Consider the following 18,696-nt stretch of genomic DNA (forward strand, 5'->3'; position numbering starts at 1 on the left):
GTTCCTCTCTATCTAGGTAACTTTCTGATTAAATTGTGTTATTGCTTATAAGGTGTTACAGGTATTTAGTTAGGATTTGGAAGCCCGGGCAATCTCAATGTTATGTTAAAACGTAAAGTGAGTTAATATTGTGTAACATCTCTCTTTGTTAATTGCAGCTCTGCTTTATGAATTGTTGTATGAGAAGGTATTTAAGACTGATGTTAGTAAAATCTTGATGGGACTAGACACCTCTGAAGTAGCTGATGAAAACAACAGTGAAATATCAGATTCAGAGGATGACAGTTGCAAGTAAGAGTGAATTTCAGTCCTAAAATATCTTTGTAGTGCCATACAAAGAAACAGTTCAGTAAATGCTTCTGCATGGAGTAGCCTCACATATTGAGGTATTATGGTATTCCTAAAATACAGCAATACAGAAACCTATGCAGTAAGTTTCTTTTTTCCTGCCACTAATTTTATCTCATTTCTATTATAGGACTGTTTCTTTTGACAGTTGATTTTGTTTGTTTGTTTTTGCTAAGCGTCTATTTCTGTGTAATCGTGATGCACATATCTCTGAAATAGATTTGGTCCTGCCTATATGTGTGTATATTCTAAAATTTTAAGGTTAACCTGTCAATTGCTTACATATCCAGTGATGAAAACGGCCATTTTGATTTCCTTGACTTTCTTTTATTGTTTTCTTTCTTAGATAATGCTGCCTCCTTTTCTTTTTATATAATAAAAATCCCAAGTTGGGGTATAAGTATGTGAACAGTTCTGGATAATGCCTTTGTTTATGTTGCAAATAAACACCTTTTAACTTAGAGTCTGCAGCTTATTTTTCTTTTCCACTTAAAACATATAGGGTAGTGGCTAAAAGCTTGGGCTGTGGACATCCTAACCTGGTTTCATTCCTGGCTTACTGCCAACTAACTGAACTTGGGACAAGTTACTTAAATTCCGAAGAAGCCTCAATTCTATAGGTATAAAATGAGGATATATTAGTATTTCTTTAAAGTGGAGAATTTATAAGAATTAAATGAGATAACATGTAGAATGCAGAGCCTAGTTCCTAGGTATAGTATCCAACGTATATTAGTTTTTATCAGTGATGTTAAGAAGCTTACTCTGTATTTTATAAGAACCGACCTATTTCATTCTTAGTGAAGCTAAAAGTATATCATTCCTTTTGTATGAGAGTATGAAAGTACCCTTCATGGTGTCACATACTGTGAAACTAGAGAAAAATAAAATTAAGCCTCAGGATATCTAATTCTTTATTAAACACTTAAATATATCTCTATTTGTAATTCCCAGCATTTCTTGAATTAAATTGTAGATCCTGATTGAAAATTTGGTTGACTACCATTTTTACATAAGAAATGAGTCAGATTAAAATCTGGGTCTGCCATTGTAAATTTAATCCTAGAATAGACATAATAAACTTTGCACAGATGGAAATTCTGCTGCATGGTTTTCTCCAGGTGCCTAGTATGATTAAGGCATGTCATTGAGCTTAGGGGAATTTTGAGGGAGAATGAATAACTAGCTTGTTGTAGCTTATTAACTTTACTTGGTGTGTGGGGACTTCCAGCAGATGCCCTTTGGTTGCTGCTGCAGTTCTGGCAACAGCTGGGTCTGGGTTGGCAGCTGGCAGGTGAAGTAGGCGAATTGTGGAGTAGAGGCTAGTAAGCTGGAGAAGTTTACCAGGGATGGTGTGCTCATTGTAATGATCAGTTTTCCTTTTTATACTATATTATTGAAGCCCTTGGAACATGGAAGCCTTTCTAATTAATTTTTTCTTGCATTATTAGGATTTCCTTTTACTTGTGTCATGTCTGGCTTAGGGAGGACCAAGCTTCATTTAGAGAAGAATGCTACATAATCATGGCAAGATAGATAGGCATAGTGTGTGATATCCAGGCACTATGCTCCTGTGCCTGGATCTTTTCACATTCATATTGATCAATCCTGAAGTATTAGAAATTAGGGTGCTTTTTTAGTCCAGACTCTAAATACTTGGGGTCTCTTAAATATTGCTGCATTTAAGGGTATAGATTTGGAGATTGTCCTAAAGACTAGAGATTGATTTATTAAGGTGGAGGAATTATATGACAGAAGAGTACAGGTAGCCTCTCACCTCATCAGCCACTCAACTTGCCATCAACTTGTCCAGCCTCTTGCCTACCCCCAGGTCTTTGCACTTGCTGTCCCTTCTGCTTGCAATACTAAATAGCCGTGTGGTTTGCTGTCTCATCACATTTAATTCTTTATTCAAAAAGACATCTTCCTTCATCCCATTTTTTATTATTTGATCCTAGGTCTCAAAACTAATTTTTTCCTACCTTTTATCCCCCCCCAAAGCACTTAGCAGCATTTAACATACTGATTACTTATTTAGTTGGTGTCTACTCTTACCTGATTGTATATCTTGTTGTAGCGGAATATTTTGTTTAATGGAGCCTCATCTATATTTTGAAAGGAAATTTTTACATTAAATGTTTTTATGAACTCAGTTATTCTACCAACCCAAATTTCATAGTTTATTTCTGTTTCTTCTTGATGATCGAGTCAGTAAGAATTACTGATAAAAATCTTTGATCTATATACATACACACATAAGCACATGTACATATATACATATATATACATATATATGCACAGTTATACTAAAACTTGTTTGAGCTCCTTGGAATATATATAGGGTTGACTTTTTGGAATATAACTGGGATTTTATATGACATTAGAACAAGTTAATTGCATGCAAACATTTTTGTGCTCCTAATGATGGCTGTGTTTCTTCCTTTGTAGGAGTAAAACTACCACTGTTAATGATGTGAATGGATTTAAATCTTTGTCAAGTGATCAGGTATTTTTATTTAATGGTTTTTAACTACCTCTTCAGTATAAGAAAGTATATGAATTTATCGTCTTAATTTTTTTTCTCTTTTCTGGTACATTTTCAATAGAGTCAGGATCATCTACTAGTAAGACATTCTTTGGTGGCCTCTTAAAGTTTTAAAGTTTTCTTCTTCATTTGATTTTACTCTTAAACATATCTCAAACATGTTTTGAAAGCATTTCTGTGTTGATTGGACTTCCTGACTTTGTTTATTTAGCACCCGAAAAGCAATGGGAACTCTCCTAGCCTTCCTTTGTCTAGAAAGGTTCTTAAGTCACTCAGTCCAGCGGTCTATAGAAATGTGGAATATGAAATTTGGCTGAAGTCTAAACAAGGTGAGTTAAAAAAAAAATCCGTGTATTTTCCATAAATTTGCTTTGAGGCCCTTGAAAATGATTAACGTCAACTTGATATAATGCTGATATTCTTTACAGCTCAACAAAAACAGGATTATTCCATTGCTGCTGGCTTACAGTATGAAGTTGGAGACAAATGCCAAGTAAGTGACTACGTAGAGGAAGAGAAGATTTTACTTGAAATCTTTATTGTAATAGGAATCAAGAAAACAGCTCAAGTTTGGATGTGTTGTTAATTTGGGATTTCAGAATATATTGTGTGTACATTTTAATAGTTATCAGTATTTAGCTCTTGAATACATTACCAAAGTCAAATATATCTAAAACCATGGCATCCCATCACATGATCTTTAAAACAATTTAGTCTTTGATGTTACTTGCTTCAGAGAAGTAACAGTAACATCTTAGAGTTTTAGATATTTTCATTACAGTTGACAAATAATTTATTGAAATTGATTCAGACTTGACATTATAGGTCAGTTTGGTTTATGGAAGGCATCCTGGAAGATTCTGATAATACACAGTTTTTTGTTGGATTGAGATAAGAAAGTGAACAGTAAGAGAACTTTTTTGCCATTTACTTTGAATAAGCTGCTGCTTTGGGTTTAAAACCGTTGATTGTTAAGGGGGAAAGTTGTGTTAGATCGGTGTTTCTTACTTGGAGTGATTTTGCACCCCTACCTCCCATTTAGCAATGTCTGCAGACATTCTTATTGTTACAGCAGGGAAGGTGTGACTGGTATCTAGTGGGTGGGGGCCAGACATGGTGCCAGACCTCCTAGAACGCACAGGACGGCACCCCAGCAAAAAATCATCTGGTCCCAAGTGTTAATAATGCCAAGACTGGAGAAACCTTTATGAAAAAATATTACTCTTTCTAAAACAAAAGCAACACACGCACAAAAAAAATAATTGTTATTTGGAAGATAATTTTCATCAAAAATGGTCTTCATCAAAAAGTGTTGCCTTTTTAAAACTGTTTTAAAATAGCCATTGACAAACATTTCTTGACTTGTGGAGGAAACACTTGTTTCCTTGGTGATAAAGTGGTTTGTGAAAAGTGTCTGGGAGACCAGGATTATTTCTGGAGGTCAGTGACAGACTTTACCTTAAGAACTTTTAATAGTGTTCTGATTTGGGGGTATTTTTAAAGGAGAGGAAGAAGAGGATACGATTCATTTAGGTTCTTCCTTACACGATTGTCAGAAATGTGCCCTAATCACAGAACAGAATTGGGGAATCTTTTACTATAGAGATTTGGGGAACTTGGAACAGGACAAAAGAGAAGAGTAAAGCCAGGGCTTAGGGCGCTCCCTCCCTCCCTAACCCCGCTCAGCAGAGAACAGAAGATTGCTTGTTTTATGCTGCATCGCGAAAATTATGTTACTTCTTATTTTAAATCAAGCATATTTGCTTTGAGATTTCAGTTGCTTTTGTAAAGCAGATGCTGTTGACAAGGTAGATGGTAAAGCAGCTACTTGTTTGAATTTTTTTCCTTTTTAGAGTACTTTCTTTCTGTTTCTACCCCTTGACTATTTCACTTGGATAAAATTTAATTGAAATTTTATTACGGAAACTGCTGTGACTCAAAGGTGACTTTTATTTACTCAAGCAAGCTTGTAAATGTAGTTTAAACTTCTAATAAAAACTAACTTCAGAAAAATATTTCTTAAACTCTGGAAGAGAGGAAAGCAGTGTCCTGCTGTGACTGAAGGACGAGACCTTGGCTTGAGGACTTTGATCCACAGTTGGCCTTTCCTCTGCGTCTGGGTGTGGAGGGCTGACTATACTGTGCCATTTTACATAAGGGAGTCGAGCATCCAGGGGTTCTGGAACCAGTTCCCCGCGGATGCCGAGGGCCAACTGTACTGATAAAAAAAGCGGAGGTGGCTTCACGCGGGGCTGTGTCCATCAGGCTCCCGGTGCAGTGGTTAGCGGCGCCCCGTGCTGTGTGTGCCGTTTGACTGCAGGAGGAGACCTAAAGGCTTAGCGTCCTGTTAAGATTTGCTGTTGTGTAATAACCAGCTGTATGTCAGAGAAGAGATGACGGATCTGTTTTTAGGGAGAAAAAGGTCACATTTACATGTGACAATATTGTAAATATTGGAAAAGTGAGAAGACAATAGTGATTTTAAGAATCGTTGTTCTCCTTTGTTGAGTGGTTGCTGTGTGCAGGCTGGTGTCCTTTATATATATCATGTGTACCTCATTCCACCTCCATGGGTCCTATGATGTAGGTACTATAATTAGCCCCATCTTACATATGAGGACACTGAAGCATGAGATAAGTCACTTGCCCAAGGTCATATTGCTGGTAAGTAGAAAAGCGGGGCCTGGAATCCTGGTGTGTGTGGTGCTGCCACAGCCCTGCCTTCAGAACCAAGACAATTTAGAAAACACTTGGAAGAGTAAACAAAGAAAAGTATTTTGGATGGAGGTACCTAGGTCTGGGAGGTCAGAGACAATGTTATTGTGTACCTTTTGAACTTCATTTTGTTTTTAACTATGTTCATTTTCTCTTTAGTTGAAAATGAAATAACAGTTTAAAAACTGATGGTTGATGCGAAAGAATCAGGTGACTGATTTTTCTTTGCGGAATCGTTCAACAGGTTAGGTTGGATCACAATGGAAAATTTTCTAATGCAGACTTTCAAGGGGTTCACTCTGAGAATGGGCCAGTTTTGGTCGAAGAACTTGGAAAGAAGTATGTACTGCTCTTCAGCTAAGGTGTTCATTCACCGTCTCTTCCACTTAGCCTAATGTATAATCGTGAGCATTTCTAAATGTCCCTGTGTATTTGCAAATTCATTTAAATGTATTGCCTGTGTGTAGAGAAATATATTTGTGTAGATCTTGTAGAAAAATAGTTTGAGTTCAAATTTAGTGTTATCTGTGTTAAGGTATTTTAAATAAATATTTGTTTTGTTGCTTACTGTTTAAAATGTGCCATTCTTCGCTAAGGCGATTTGGAAAATCAACCGTATTGTAGCTGTGAAGTGGGGACTTTGGAGGACAGGGACCACATTCATTTCTAATTTCATTCATTGCTGCCTTGCGTGCAGTCTTCAGTAAATGGTTATCTGATGGAGGAGTGAAATACTTGCTATTATACAGTGTTACTTAGAGCAACTTTTGTTTCAGTTGCTGCTGCCTTTATTAGAGGAAAAGGCAGTAAATCACACCTAAACTTTACTGTGGAAAATGTCAAACATACACATATGTGAGGAGGATAGTCCAGTGAGCCCCAAAGTAATTATCACCCTATTTTAACAGCTAACAGCAGGTTTGGCAGTCTTTTCTGATCTCTTCTCCCTAACCCCTTTAAAAAAGATGCGAGTGGAATTAGAATATTTGAAAGCAAATCCCAAACATTACACCATTTCTCATAGACACATAGATGCCTCTGTGTGTCTCTAACACAGTAAAGACTCCTCGCTTCCCCGTCCTTAGCTACAGTACTTTCATCACATCTCACAGAGTAATAGTTTTTCCTTCTTTATCTAATCTTTTGCTTAGGTTATGATTACGGCCTTTTAGTCTTCTGTCCTTGTAGGTTAGAAAATGTGCTTTTGATTTATGTCGTCTTATTTGATTAGAGTTACATCTGGGTTGCTGAATGCTTTGTACTTTAATGTGTTTTCAATATAAGAACTAAACCTGGGAATTCTTAGGTAAACGGAAAGTAAAATATTTATGCGGAGTATACTTAAGTGGATAGTCTTGGGGGAGCACGATAAATTACTGCAAGTCTTTTCCTCCCTTTTAAAGACTCTCCCCGAAGAACCTCAGACCGCCTTCCTCAGAAAGCTGGAACACGGTGGCAGGGAGGAAGGTGAAGAAACCCCCTTCCGGACAGAATTTCCATTGTGGTAGGAGCATGTGCCGGGTTACCCTTCCTTTGGGGAGGGGATGGTGCTTGGGGGTGTCTGTGATGGGAAGATCACGAGGCAGTTTGGCTCTTGCCACAGATGCGGACTACAGAGGGCCCAAGGCCCCGGCGAAGCCAGGAAAAGCCCCTCCCACGCTGCCACCTCGCCTGCAGCACCCTCCGGGGCTGAGGCAGCGCGCGCCCCCCGGCCACCCTGCAGCGCCCCAGTCTCAGAAGCCCTCCAGTGAGCACAGAAGTCTGAGCAGGACACCCACACAGGCCACCAGGTAACCGTCCCGAAGGCAGGAGAGCTAGAAACTAAGTGAGAAAGCATCTCTTTTCACTTTCTGTGTCACATGCTTTTAAAAAGTTGCAATTTTTGTTCGTATACTTGTCTACAGCGTGACATTAAAAGTATTGTTGATAGAATAATGTGAGGATCTCAGTTCTTTATAACTCTCTTTAAACAAATCAAAGTAATTTGGTAGGGTCAGACATCTTTGTTTTTGAATAACTTTTTTCAAATGATTTAGATCGTAGCCTGGCACCTCAGAGTCTTCCGGTAGCTTGTAATGTGTTAAATACTGAATTCCAAACTGCAGCCCTAATTCCTTGCAGGGTGAGGATATTCCCCTTTACATAGGAACTTAAATCAACCAAAATGGTCAGCTTACTTTGTTCCGACAAGTTTGGATTGTTTGTTGTAATGTGTCTAATACTGAACAGGTTGCTGTGAACATGAATTACCAGCATTCTGACTGAATATGCAGAGGCAGATGAACTTCAAGGTCATAGTTTCCTGTGTCGTGGATTTAAATTTTTCCCTAATCTGCCCTTCCTTGGAGTAGTAGTTATAGAGTAGTTTATATTCTTTGGAGGAGCTTTATTTGAGAAGGTGTGTCTTAAGTGGAGGCCGTCCTCTTCCTGTGAACTTGGCCACGTCTCCTGTGGGTGCTTGTGGCTCACCTTCCCCATCCAAGCTTGATCTCCCCGATCATCTGAACAGCTCTAGCGTCTGCTTATGTGCTTGCTAAGCTCTGGTCTTTTGTTTCTTTATTTTTGGCATTTGGGCATTCCCCTTTCTTGGGAACGTGCTTAACATTTTGTCATTAAAGACGGTTTATGTAACATCTTTAAAGACGAGAGTTGTAGGTTCTTAGGCTGACATGGTACCAAAACTGTGTAGTTTCCTGGGGCTGTGGTAGCATAGTACCACAGACTGGCTTAAAGCAACAGCAGTGTACTCTCTTACAGTCCTGAAGGTTGCAAGTCTGAAATCAAGGTGTCAGTAGCGCTGTGCCCTCTCTGAAGGTTCTAGGGGAGAGTCTGTTCCAGGCCTCTCCTACTTCTGGTGTTGTCCACAGTCCTTCGCGTTCCTTGGCTTGTAGATGTATCTCTCCAGTCTCTGCCTGCATCATCACGTGGTGTTCTCCCTGGGTGTCTGTGTCTCTTCTAGTAAGGAACCAGTTATAGTGGGTGTAGGGCCCACCCTACTCCTCTATGATCTCATCTTAATGGGATTACTTCTGCAGAGACCCTATTTATAAAGTCACATGCACAGATACGAGGGGTTAGGACTTGAACGTATCTTTTTTGGGAGATGCAGTTCAATTCATAACAAATACCAGTACCTCACATCCATTACAGTGTTCTCTTTAATTGAGCCAGCTGTTCAGGATAGCAAATTAATTGATATTGTTCAAAATCCAAAGCACTGAAAAGTTTGTTCTGATAATTCTCCTTCCTATCCCTGTTGTCTCAGTTGTCTAGCTTCCTCTGCAGAGGCATCCAGTGTTAACAGATTCTTGTCTATCCTTGAAGGGATGCTTATATGTGTGTAAAAAGTACGTATGTATTCATAATCCGGTTATCCAAAGTTCTAATGAGAACGGATGATTAAAAATCAATCAGAAAGAATTCCCTCATCCCTCAAGGGTGGTCACTATATAACACAACCCTGAGAAATGGCCTGGGTACAGAGTAATCAGAGCCGTGTGTTCTTGGCACACCCAGCAACAGTGTGCAGGGGCATTCGGGGGCCCACGGTGGGTTAGCCTCCCCCAACAGATAGCACTTATGTCACTAAATCACCTAGTTGTGGCTGAAGTCTGTTGTGCGGACATTGACCAGACTCCACTAGCATCTGGTGGTATCTTAGCCAGTACAGGCAAAGTACCTAAGAGGACTGACTGACTTTGAATATTAGCTTTGGAAACCTAAAAATGTGAAGTCAGTATAGGAAGGTCGTGGACAGAAATGAGAGTTTTCTTTTTAATAAAATTCTCATTTTTTAGTAGACTAGAAGAGCCTTTTTATCTCTTGAACAGAGGATACTCTTTAATGTCGTAAAGTTTTCAAAAGGGAACATACACAGACTACCAAATGACTGATTTAAATACACTTTTGTTTACCACAAACTGAATTTTTATCCAGTGTGTTTCTAGTGTTTTGTCCAGTCTGCTAGGAATTAGAATGATCAGACAGACGTGGTCCTTTTCTTGTTTATGTGTTAGCTACCTATTACTTGGTGTATAAAACACGTGATGGCAGAAGGCAGTGGAGAGTACATAGACATCAAGCTTTGGAGAATTTTGACACTGTGATTGATTATGTGCGAACGTAGTTGTACTTGCAGTTAGTAAGCCCTCTAGCCTGTGGGAGTGAGAATGAATTTTACTAGTGTGTTAAATTTAGAGACTGCTGATGGTTAAATATTAAAAGTAAGATTCTAAAAAATTCTGGTCAAAATTTAGAATTTTATAGCTAAAACTCCAGTTGATTTAAGTCCATTAGAATTTATCTTGACTTCATTTCTAATATTTCACACATGAGTTTGGAATTCTCATTATAGAATAAAAAGAGCAGTGATGTTGGGCATGAGACCTTCATGACCTCTCGCTTTTTAAATTTCTTTCTCATTGATATTGTCTCTTCCTTTGGAGAAAACAAGACAAAGTGTAACCAAAACCAAGCAGGATTGCCATGTGTGCTTTCATTACGCAGGTGCCGAAAATGATAGACGCGTCCTTGCTGGATATTTCCCCTCCCGCTAGGCTCAGGATAGGAAGGTTCTCTGTGGCGCACGAGGGTGAAATGTGGGCTTCGGGTGATGGGGCGCAGAGGTTAGGGAGTATTGACTTTGTGGAGACTCCTGGCACTAGCTGAGTCATCTTGGGAGTCTTTCACCACTGGGGTTTGGGAAGGACTGGTCTAAGATTGAGGGTCCAGGTTTGCTCCCCTGTTTCTTTCACTAATACTCGGGGGTTGACATGTGCCCCATTGGAATTAGGGTGTGATTTTAAGTGGGACTGAGGACATGAAATGGCTGTTCTTGATTTCAGAGGTAGGAGAATCCGATGGTATCAGTTGTGTCCTTCCCACTCTTTTTAGGGAGCTGCATCTCTTCAGTATATTTTCCCTGGTGGCTTTGGGTTTTCATTTCCCACTGCTGTGGAACTATTAGACAAAGTGTAGAAGTTAGTATTCCTATTGCCTATAATAATTTTAATTCATATAAAAATGTTAGGGTTGTGTTATCTGTTCATGAATTTTTTTGTCTCCTTCTTTGACCAAAGTTATTGAAGTGACAGCAGTCTTATCTGTAGTTAGTATCTAGCCTGGTGCATTTTTTTCTTCTTTTCACCTTTCATCCTCCCTTGGTAGTGTCATTAAAAAGCAGGGAGATGGTCGTGGTGTCTCTTTGAACGTTGTCCTTTACTTAGAATAGGATATTAGAGTGCTTTTGAGGCCTAAACTAGTAACCTTCCCTTTCCTTTGAAAGAGAATTCTTATGAAAGTATTGGAATATGGCGTAAAGAAAATATACAGTGCTTACATTTATGCCTTCCTGTGTCACTTGGAAGTGAGTAATATTTTTCTTTTCTTTCCACCCTATTTTAAGTTTGTCTTCTCGACTCTGAAATGTAGCCTAATGCTCCAGGGGCTTGTGTTTCCTAAACATTTATTAATCAGGCAGCTAAAAGTTCTGTAATCTCACAGTGTAGCTAAACTGGTCAAATATTTGAATTGCTCAAAGCGTTGATTTATATTATTTTAGGTACTCAGTACATTTTGTCTTTTTTTTTTTTTTTTTTTTCATGACAAGAATGTTTTATTTGACAGGAAACCTGATCGTGAGAGAGCTGAGGATTTTGATGCCACGACGCGAGAGTCTAACTATTTCGGCCTCTCTCCAGAAGAGCGCAGAGAGAAGCAAGCTATAGAAGAATCTCGTTTACTCTATGAGATTCAGAACAGGGATGAACAGGCTTTCCCAGCCCTTTCCGTATGTATATAAAAAGGGATTTTAAAAGTTACCCTTTAGAAGTCTTTCTTAATATAGTTCTTGTATTAAGCCATAGTTGTAAATGGTAGACTAATAGTTTTTAAACTGAAAGGTACCTTGGTGATTATGCAGCTACTCCTCCTTTTCATCTTCATAAGTAAGGTGAGGTCTAATGATATTTCTAGTTGGTGGCAGAGTTGAGGCAAGTAATAAATTGGTTATCTCACTTTAAGTTTAGTATTTTCTTTTTTAAAAAAATTTATTTTATTTTTGGCTGCGTTGGGTCTTTGTTGCTCGCATGGGCTTTCTCTAGTTGCGGCGAGCAGGGGCTGCTCTTTGTTGGACTAGCCCGTTGCACGGGCTTCTCATTGCGTGGCTTCTCTTGTTGCAGAGCACAGGCTCTAGGCACGCAGGCTTCAGTAGTTGTGGCTCGCGAGCTTAGTTGCTCTGCGGCATGTGGGAATCTTCCTGGCCCAGGGCTTGAACCCGTGTACCCTGCATTGGCAGGCGGATTCTTAACCACTGCGCCACCAGGGAAGCCCTAGTTTTTTCGTTTGAACCAAAACTTGTTTGTTTTTGCTAGCCAAAACCGGTAACTTTCCCTAAGCAGTAGAGGTTCATGATTCAGTTAACGAGATATATCTGTAAAACCGGGAAACTCTTTTCAGTGTCCCTTATTAATACCAGGACAAGATTAACCTAGTACATATAAATAAGAGCTGTTGTTCAGAGTGGTCACTGTTGGAGGTGGTAGTACATGCAGCCCTGTGGCTTTGCCCTTGCTCCCTGTGTCAGACGCTGGGCTGTGATGGATGCTTCTCTGATGAGACAAGTGTTCCCTACCTTTAAGTTTCTTACTTCTTTTGGGGGAGTCAGAAGGGAAAACAGTTCTTGTGTAGAGTGTGGAGTAAATGCTGTGTGAGGAGGGGTCATCGGCAGCACAGGGCAAGGGTTAGCTACTTGAGTTTGGGGGCACTGGGCGCCCTGTGCCTATGGTCTGAAATATCAGTAAGTGACACCAAGTGACCTGTGATGGAGAGTGGTGGTTGGAACACTTTCTTAACAGTGGGTTAAACAAACAAAGTGGAATGTTACAGGATGCTACCCAATACATATATGATACATATATTGGCATGTATATATATATATCTCAATATGTATAATATGTATATAGGTATATATATTTATACCAGTATAAAACATTAAAGCCACACACACTCAATTTTTTGTACCCTGGCCTCCATGGGATCCTTCAGAGGTATGAGATGCTCAGTTGAAAACAGCTGACCTGGAACAGTATATATATAGTTCAGTCTGGCACAGGGACTGGAGTTTAGGAATTACTGGAAGTGCCCAGATTCATATGTGAATTAGGCATGGATATATTATTTTTCCATAATATTCAGAAAATAAAAAAACTGCAAATCATTTAAGCTTCTACTCACAGCTTTTTGTCCTTTTTTCAGTTAGTGAATGGGGAGAAACAACTACTGTAATGTGGGAATAGGTTGTGAAATTTTTTGATGTTAAAATGGAGTCTTCATACTCATTGTCTTTAAATAGGCATTTGATCCTGTCTTGGACTTGACAGCGACTCAGGTTTGTCTTGTAGAAAACGCCTGCCACAGAGGGCTGAGGTCGTCTTCTCAGCCGTGTGCAGCATTTACTCACAGATGCTAGAAGAGGAAAGACCTTCAGTGGTGATTTAGCTGAGAAGCCAGACTTATTCCATTCCCCGTGTTTCACCAGTTAGAAGTTGGAGCTCACGTGGAGCTTGGGTGATTTGTTGACAGTCAGTAGCGTGTCAGTGGTAAGCGTCCTAGTGCACTGTATCTGCCCGTTTGCACTTGGGTGTTTTTCCCCCACCAAGGGCTGTGGCTGAGCTATGGCTGCTTTTGAAGGCTTTGTGCAGAGAATGGAAGTGTAAGTTGCAAAGTGAAGGTTTGGTCAGGGTGGCTTCCTGAAATATGGGCATACGAAGAAGTCTTCATACTAATTTAGGCCCAGCGTCTGATTGCCTTATTAGTAAGCTGATTACTATAGAGTATATAATATGAACCCTAGGTCCTATTTTTTTGTAGTTTGGGAAGTATAAAGATAGGGCTATGAATTTTTTTTTTTTTTTTTTGGCGGTACGCGGGCCTCTCCCTGTTGTGGCCACTCCCGTTGCGGAGCACAGGCTCCGGACGCGCAGGCTCAGCGGCCATGGCTCACGGGCCCAGCCGCTCCGCGGCATGTGGGATCTTCCCGGACCGGGGCACAAACCCGTGTCCCCTGCATCGGCAGGCGGACTCTGAACCACTGCGCCACCAGGGAAGCCCAGGGCTATGAATTTTGAGAGTTTTAGTTAGATGTATGAAGAGTAAGGTTAATTAGAAGATTTTGTTCATATATTTGTGAGTAAATCTTTAACCCAAAGTGTTGGGTTTTGTTTATTTTAAGAGCTCATCAGTCAGCCAGTCAGCTTCTCAGAGTAGCAACCCAGGCGTCCAGAGAAAATCATCACATGGAAGCGATAGAAAAGGAAGCAGGCGGAGAATGGACACCGAAGAAAGAAAAGATAAAGGTATGTTATTTCATCATTTGAAAGCAGATGCGAGAGATCTGTTTCTGGCTTAAAGTCAGACATGGGTAAAAGAACTTACTTTTTAAATGATTAAGCAATGTACTGTCACGTCTCACTGTTGTAGAGAAGCATTGACTCAAGCTAAATAAAGCATATTGTGTTATTCTGAAAACTATCCACTGACTAAACATGGTTCAAAAGGTACTTTTGGCTTTCTCTGTCTTCACGTTTTACTGTTGTGTCTTCACACCTAAATAGTGAATGATGCCGTCTTTTTTATCCTGATCTGTTATAGACTCTGTCCATGGACATATTCCCTTGGATAAAAAGCCAGAGCCAGGCACACTGGAGGTAAACGTTTTAAATACTAATTGCGTCTCTTTCTTTTTCCTTAACATTGTGACAGTGTAGAAGGAGATGGAGATGATTTCATCATTTTATAACAGTGTTAGGGAAGTAAAAAAGCAGAAGAAAATTGAGAAAAAATTACAGTGCTTGAAGGGAATTCACTCACAAATTGTAACCGTTTCTTCAATGATACCTTATGATGACCTATCTGAATTGGTGGAACATAGGTTAGCTTTTACTTTCCATTACTCTCTAGTAGATTGAGATTTTTTAATGGGAAAAGTGCTGTTTTGAAACCATGCTCCTGATAAAAACTGCCCAGTAGTCTGATGTGATGAAGATGTGGAGGCAAAATCCCCTACCTGTTGGAGCCCAGGTACAACAGAAAAGAGCAGCTGGTCGTCAGAGGGTGCAGGCAGGTGCGGGTAGGGTGAGCTGTAAAGGCGGCCATGGTTACCCCAGAATGTGGGTCTTTGAAATGCAAAAGTATGCTTTTTTTTTTTTTTTTTTTTTGTGCTTCCAAAGAATATTAGCAATGATAAATGTTCAAGAATTACATCACCGTCAAAGAAATTAGAGTGCCCACATCCTACAGAACAAGTAAGTACCTTGTAGCGTCTGACATTGAATGCTCCATTCCCTGGGTTTCTTAACTCTTACTGTCATCATTAAAAAACAGAAAATACAGGAAACGGGAGAATTTACTCTATCTAGTATCATAATTTGGAATACAATTACTATTTTTCTCTCATTCTCTTCTTGGTTAGTCTAGAATGTTCTCAAGTTTTAATGGAATGTTATTTTTATAATCACCATTGTCTGGACATAGAAGCCATTCTTCTGAATTGATTTTGAATAAGTTTGTGTCTGGCACCTTGTGTTGCCTTTGTGGTGAGTTGGCTTGCAAATGAGATTTTTGAAAGGAAATTATGAATTTCTGTTTTACTTCAAAACTTTAAAGAAGAGTTAGACAACTCTGCACACTTAACAGTTATTTCATAGAAGGGAGGCAATGTAATGATTGAAGAGATTAGAAAAATACACATCTAAAGTGCAGTACCACCAATTTACAGATTTAATGATGAAGGAACCTGAGTTCTAGCAGGTTATTTTGGTTCTTGATCTAATACAGGAGGAGAGAAGGTTCTTATCCTTTGCCTTTCAGTTAACATCCTTCATGTCAGGTAGAAAGCATACAGTTTTATGCTAAGTCTTTGTGTGAGGAGCTTCTAAACTCATGAATTTCAGGTTGATTTCAATGATTTTGCTTTCTTGCCTTAAAAGACTTGTGTTCAAGTTGCTTTGTAGTTTGTTTCTCACCCTGCCAGTGACTTCTGTGACTTTTGGTGGGCAATTACTGGTTAGGATCACATTTGTTAGTATGGAATTTTTAGCTACTGTGTTTTTTTCTTTCATTTCTAAGACCAGAGAAAGACCATTTATGTAGAAACCACAGGTGTGTAAAAGGCAGGCAACCCAAGGTACCTGTGGTGGTTGAATTAGTGTTAAGCAAAATGAACTCTTGTCTTTTTCCATCCCCTCTCCTTGAAGAAGCCAGCAGAACATGTGTGTCTGTCCAGTCCAGCTCCCCTTCTGGTGTCTCCAGAGGTACATCTAACTCCTGCCGTGCCTTCTTTACCAGCCACTGTGCCAGCCTGGCCAAGTGAACCTACAACTTTTGGACCAACAGGTTAGATAAAACTTTTAAAAGTTCAGTGAATCAACCAGCAAAAGCCTTCCAAGTCTTGAAATTCTTGAGTGTGAGCTTGACCTCCGAGCAGGATTAGGTGTGTGGAGCCTCCCAGAGCACTGCCCTGCTTCCAGCTTCGTGTGGCGCTCCTTTGAGGTACGCCCTTACAGTCTCGCCAGCAGGTGTGTGAGCTCTGGTTGCCCAGTGCTGGCAGCACAGTTTTCACCCCCGTGGGCCAGCTCTCTGCCGGGCCCCGTGTCTTGTTCATAAGAGCTGTTATGAGAAGATACTGACTCAAAGCTTGTTTTCTGGGTGCTTATTTCCTCCTTTGTGTCCAGGAGCGTGTTTGGTTGACATTAGCACTTCCTTAGATTTCTTAAACACACAGCGTTTTACTAGCTATACAATTTTATAGCATTCTTCACCTTTTAGCTTAATGCAAACTTAACATTTGTAGAGAATTATTTTTACCTCTTTATAGCTTTTGATTCCTTTCCCTTTCTTTTGTAGGTGTCCCTGCTCAAATTCCTGTTTTGTCAGTGACACAGACTCTGACCACTGGACCTGATTCTGCTGTGTCCCAGGCTCATTTAACACCCTCTCCAGTTCCTGTGTCAATACAGGCCGTTAACCAGCCCTTGATGCCTTTGCCTCAGACACTGAGCCTTTACCAAGACCCACTCTATCCTGGGTTTCCTTGTAACGAAAAGGGAGATCGAGCCATTGCACCACCTTATTCACTGTGTCACACTGGGGAGGACCTGCCTAAAGGTGAGCTCCTTCTCCGAGTTCAAGTTGATTTTATTTATCAAGTACTGATACAGGTTCAGTGAGAAATGTAAGTAGAGGACAGAGGTCATGTTGCTGAGTAAGCCAAAGGACTTGCTTGGGGAGGACAGCAGAGGTTCAGCTGTTAGTCACTCATCACTCCTGTTTCAGCTTCCGTTTGATTGGTGTTTTTATATGTTTAGTAATGTATAAACTATTATTTATAGCAGCCGCCCCTCCCCTTACTCCCCTGCCCCTGTCATTTTTTCAAAAACAGTCTGAAAGCATTTTGAATTAAATCTTAATAGTGTTACTAACCAGATAACTACACAGTACTGAGTTTTCACATCAGTGGTTTGGTGTTTGGAAGTACTCATATTACTTCATCCATGAAAAAACTGTAGAGGAGAATGAATAGAAAACCTAATAGCTGTCATTATAGTACTGCGTGCAATAGTATATATTTTTGAAGGAATTCTTTTTAAATTCGTCTTTTTTTTTTTTTTTAAAGAAAGTGTAGTTTGCAAAATTTCCTATTTGAAAAGCTGAAGGAATAATGTAGTGACTCTCTGTGCTCTTTACTTGGATTTTTGTGGATAATTTTCTTTTATTAGTCAGTGGTTTGATGTTTGTGTCTGTGGGTAACTGGCTAATGTCAAATGAATACCTGAGCTAGTATTATCCTACTAATCTTGTTAATGATTTAGGTTTATATTGATTTTTACTCTCACCCCCAACTTTTTTATTTCATAATATTTTAAACCCCACAGAGAAGTTGAAAAAGAAATGCAGTGAGCACCTGAGATTTAAGTTTAGTCATAAAAATCTCAATTTAAGCCATTTTGGGGCACGGCTGTTAGACTAGATAAAGCATGTTGAATCTGGAATTACCCTGCAGTAACAGAGTCTGGTTTTGGTTATATTACAATTTTTAATATATGTTTTATATCACAGGCTAGAGAAAAACAATTCAAGTAGGCAAAATTGTCCTTAGAACTATATATCCTTTGAGGGTAACGAACAATAGCTTTTTATGAATGTGTAATTTTAGTGAGTGATGATGTTACTTATTTTCAGATAAGAACATTCTTCGATTCTTCTTCAATCTTGGTGTAAAGGTATTTACATTTTATCATTTTGAAGTGATTTTAAGTTATTTAAGTTAATACTGTTTTAAATTATTACCATTTAAATAATCTTAACTCTTATCCTGTTGGTCAATAACCTAAGGTTTACTAAAGCTCATTATTTTAAGAAGTAACATTTTCAGTACCACATAGTTTGTCTTTGGTGGTGATTGCGGCCCCAGTATTTGCTTGCTTTTTCTTTTAATTGGCAGTGGTGTAACCCTGTGAGTATATTTGGGAAACAGCCTAATGGAAGTGCTCCTGTGAGGAATTAGGTGAAAGGGCTGGATTTGAAATTCTGCTCCTGCACTTCATATCTGTATGGCCCTGGGCAAGGCATTGAGGGTGTCTGAGCCTGGCTGTTTTCATTTATGGAACGGGGAGGATGCTCTTCTGTCTGCCTCAGTTGCTTGAAAGGCTGAGAGGAGGCCACCCGTGGAAGGTGGAACTCACTAGCAGAGCAGAGCTCCCTGCGGGAGGTGATCAGCCTGGAGATGGCTTGTCTTAGAAGGAGCTGGAGAACTCTGTTCTTGTCAGTGCGGTGTTGTCTGCTGTCTTGGATTCGTTTCTGTGGGTTCTAGACTGTTAATACATGAAATGAAGTGCCCTACCGTGTGTGGCCTATGGACCAGTTCATAAAAGGAGACTTGATTAATTTCTCCATCTGCTGCATTCATGCGTAGTTTACATTTGTCTAGTTCATGTTGGCTGTAGCTGATCGGTTAATTAGCCAGCTGTCTGGTGAATTTTTCTTCGTGTTTTGGTGTTTAGCTGAACCTCTTGCAGGGGAAGGATTTGGAG

General features: G+C 39.7%; 1 protein-coding gene across 1 annotated transcript in view; it reads left to right on the forward strand.

Annotated features, from left to right (window-relative positions):
- Positions 1-18,696, forward strand: part of OTUD4 (OTU deubiquitinase 4) — a 36,865-nt gene that overhangs the window by 16,241 nt on the left and 1,928 nt on the right. Inside the window, exons 7-20 of the mRNA XM_007466900.1 lie at positions 159-291; positions 2,797-2,854; positions 3,105-3,222; positions 3,322-3,386; positions 5,853-5,947; positions 7,012-7,112; positions 7,212-7,398; positions 11,234-11,396; positions 13,839-13,962; positions 14,258-14,313; positions 14,836-14,910; positions 15,862-16,000; positions 16,511-16,771; positions 17,846-17,886. Of these exons, the coding sequence (XP_007466962.1) occupies positions 159-291; positions 2,797-2,854; positions 3,105-3,222; positions 3,322-3,386; positions 5,853-5,947; positions 7,012-7,112; positions 7,212-7,398; positions 11,234-11,396; positions 13,839-13,962; positions 14,258-14,313; positions 14,836-14,910; positions 15,862-16,000; positions 16,511-16,771; positions 17,846-17,886 (1,616 nt within the window). The remainder of the gene's footprint in view (positions 1-158; positions 292-2,796; positions 2,855-3,104; positions 3,223-3,321; positions 3,387-5,852; positions 5,948-7,011; positions 7,113-7,211; positions 7,399-11,233; positions 11,397-13,838; positions 13,963-14,257; positions 14,314-14,835; positions 14,911-15,861; positions 16,001-16,510; positions 16,772-17,845; positions 17,887-18,696) is intronic.

Source organism: Lipotes vexillifer, unplaced genomic scaffold (genome assembly GCF_000442215.2).
Source record: "Lipotes vexillifer unplaced genomic scaffold, Lipotes_vexillifer_v1.1 scaffold730, whole genome shotgun sequence".
NCBI classification, from domain to species: Eukaryota; Metazoa; Chordata; class Mammalia; order Artiodactyla; family Lipotidae; genus Lipotes; species Lipotes vexillifer.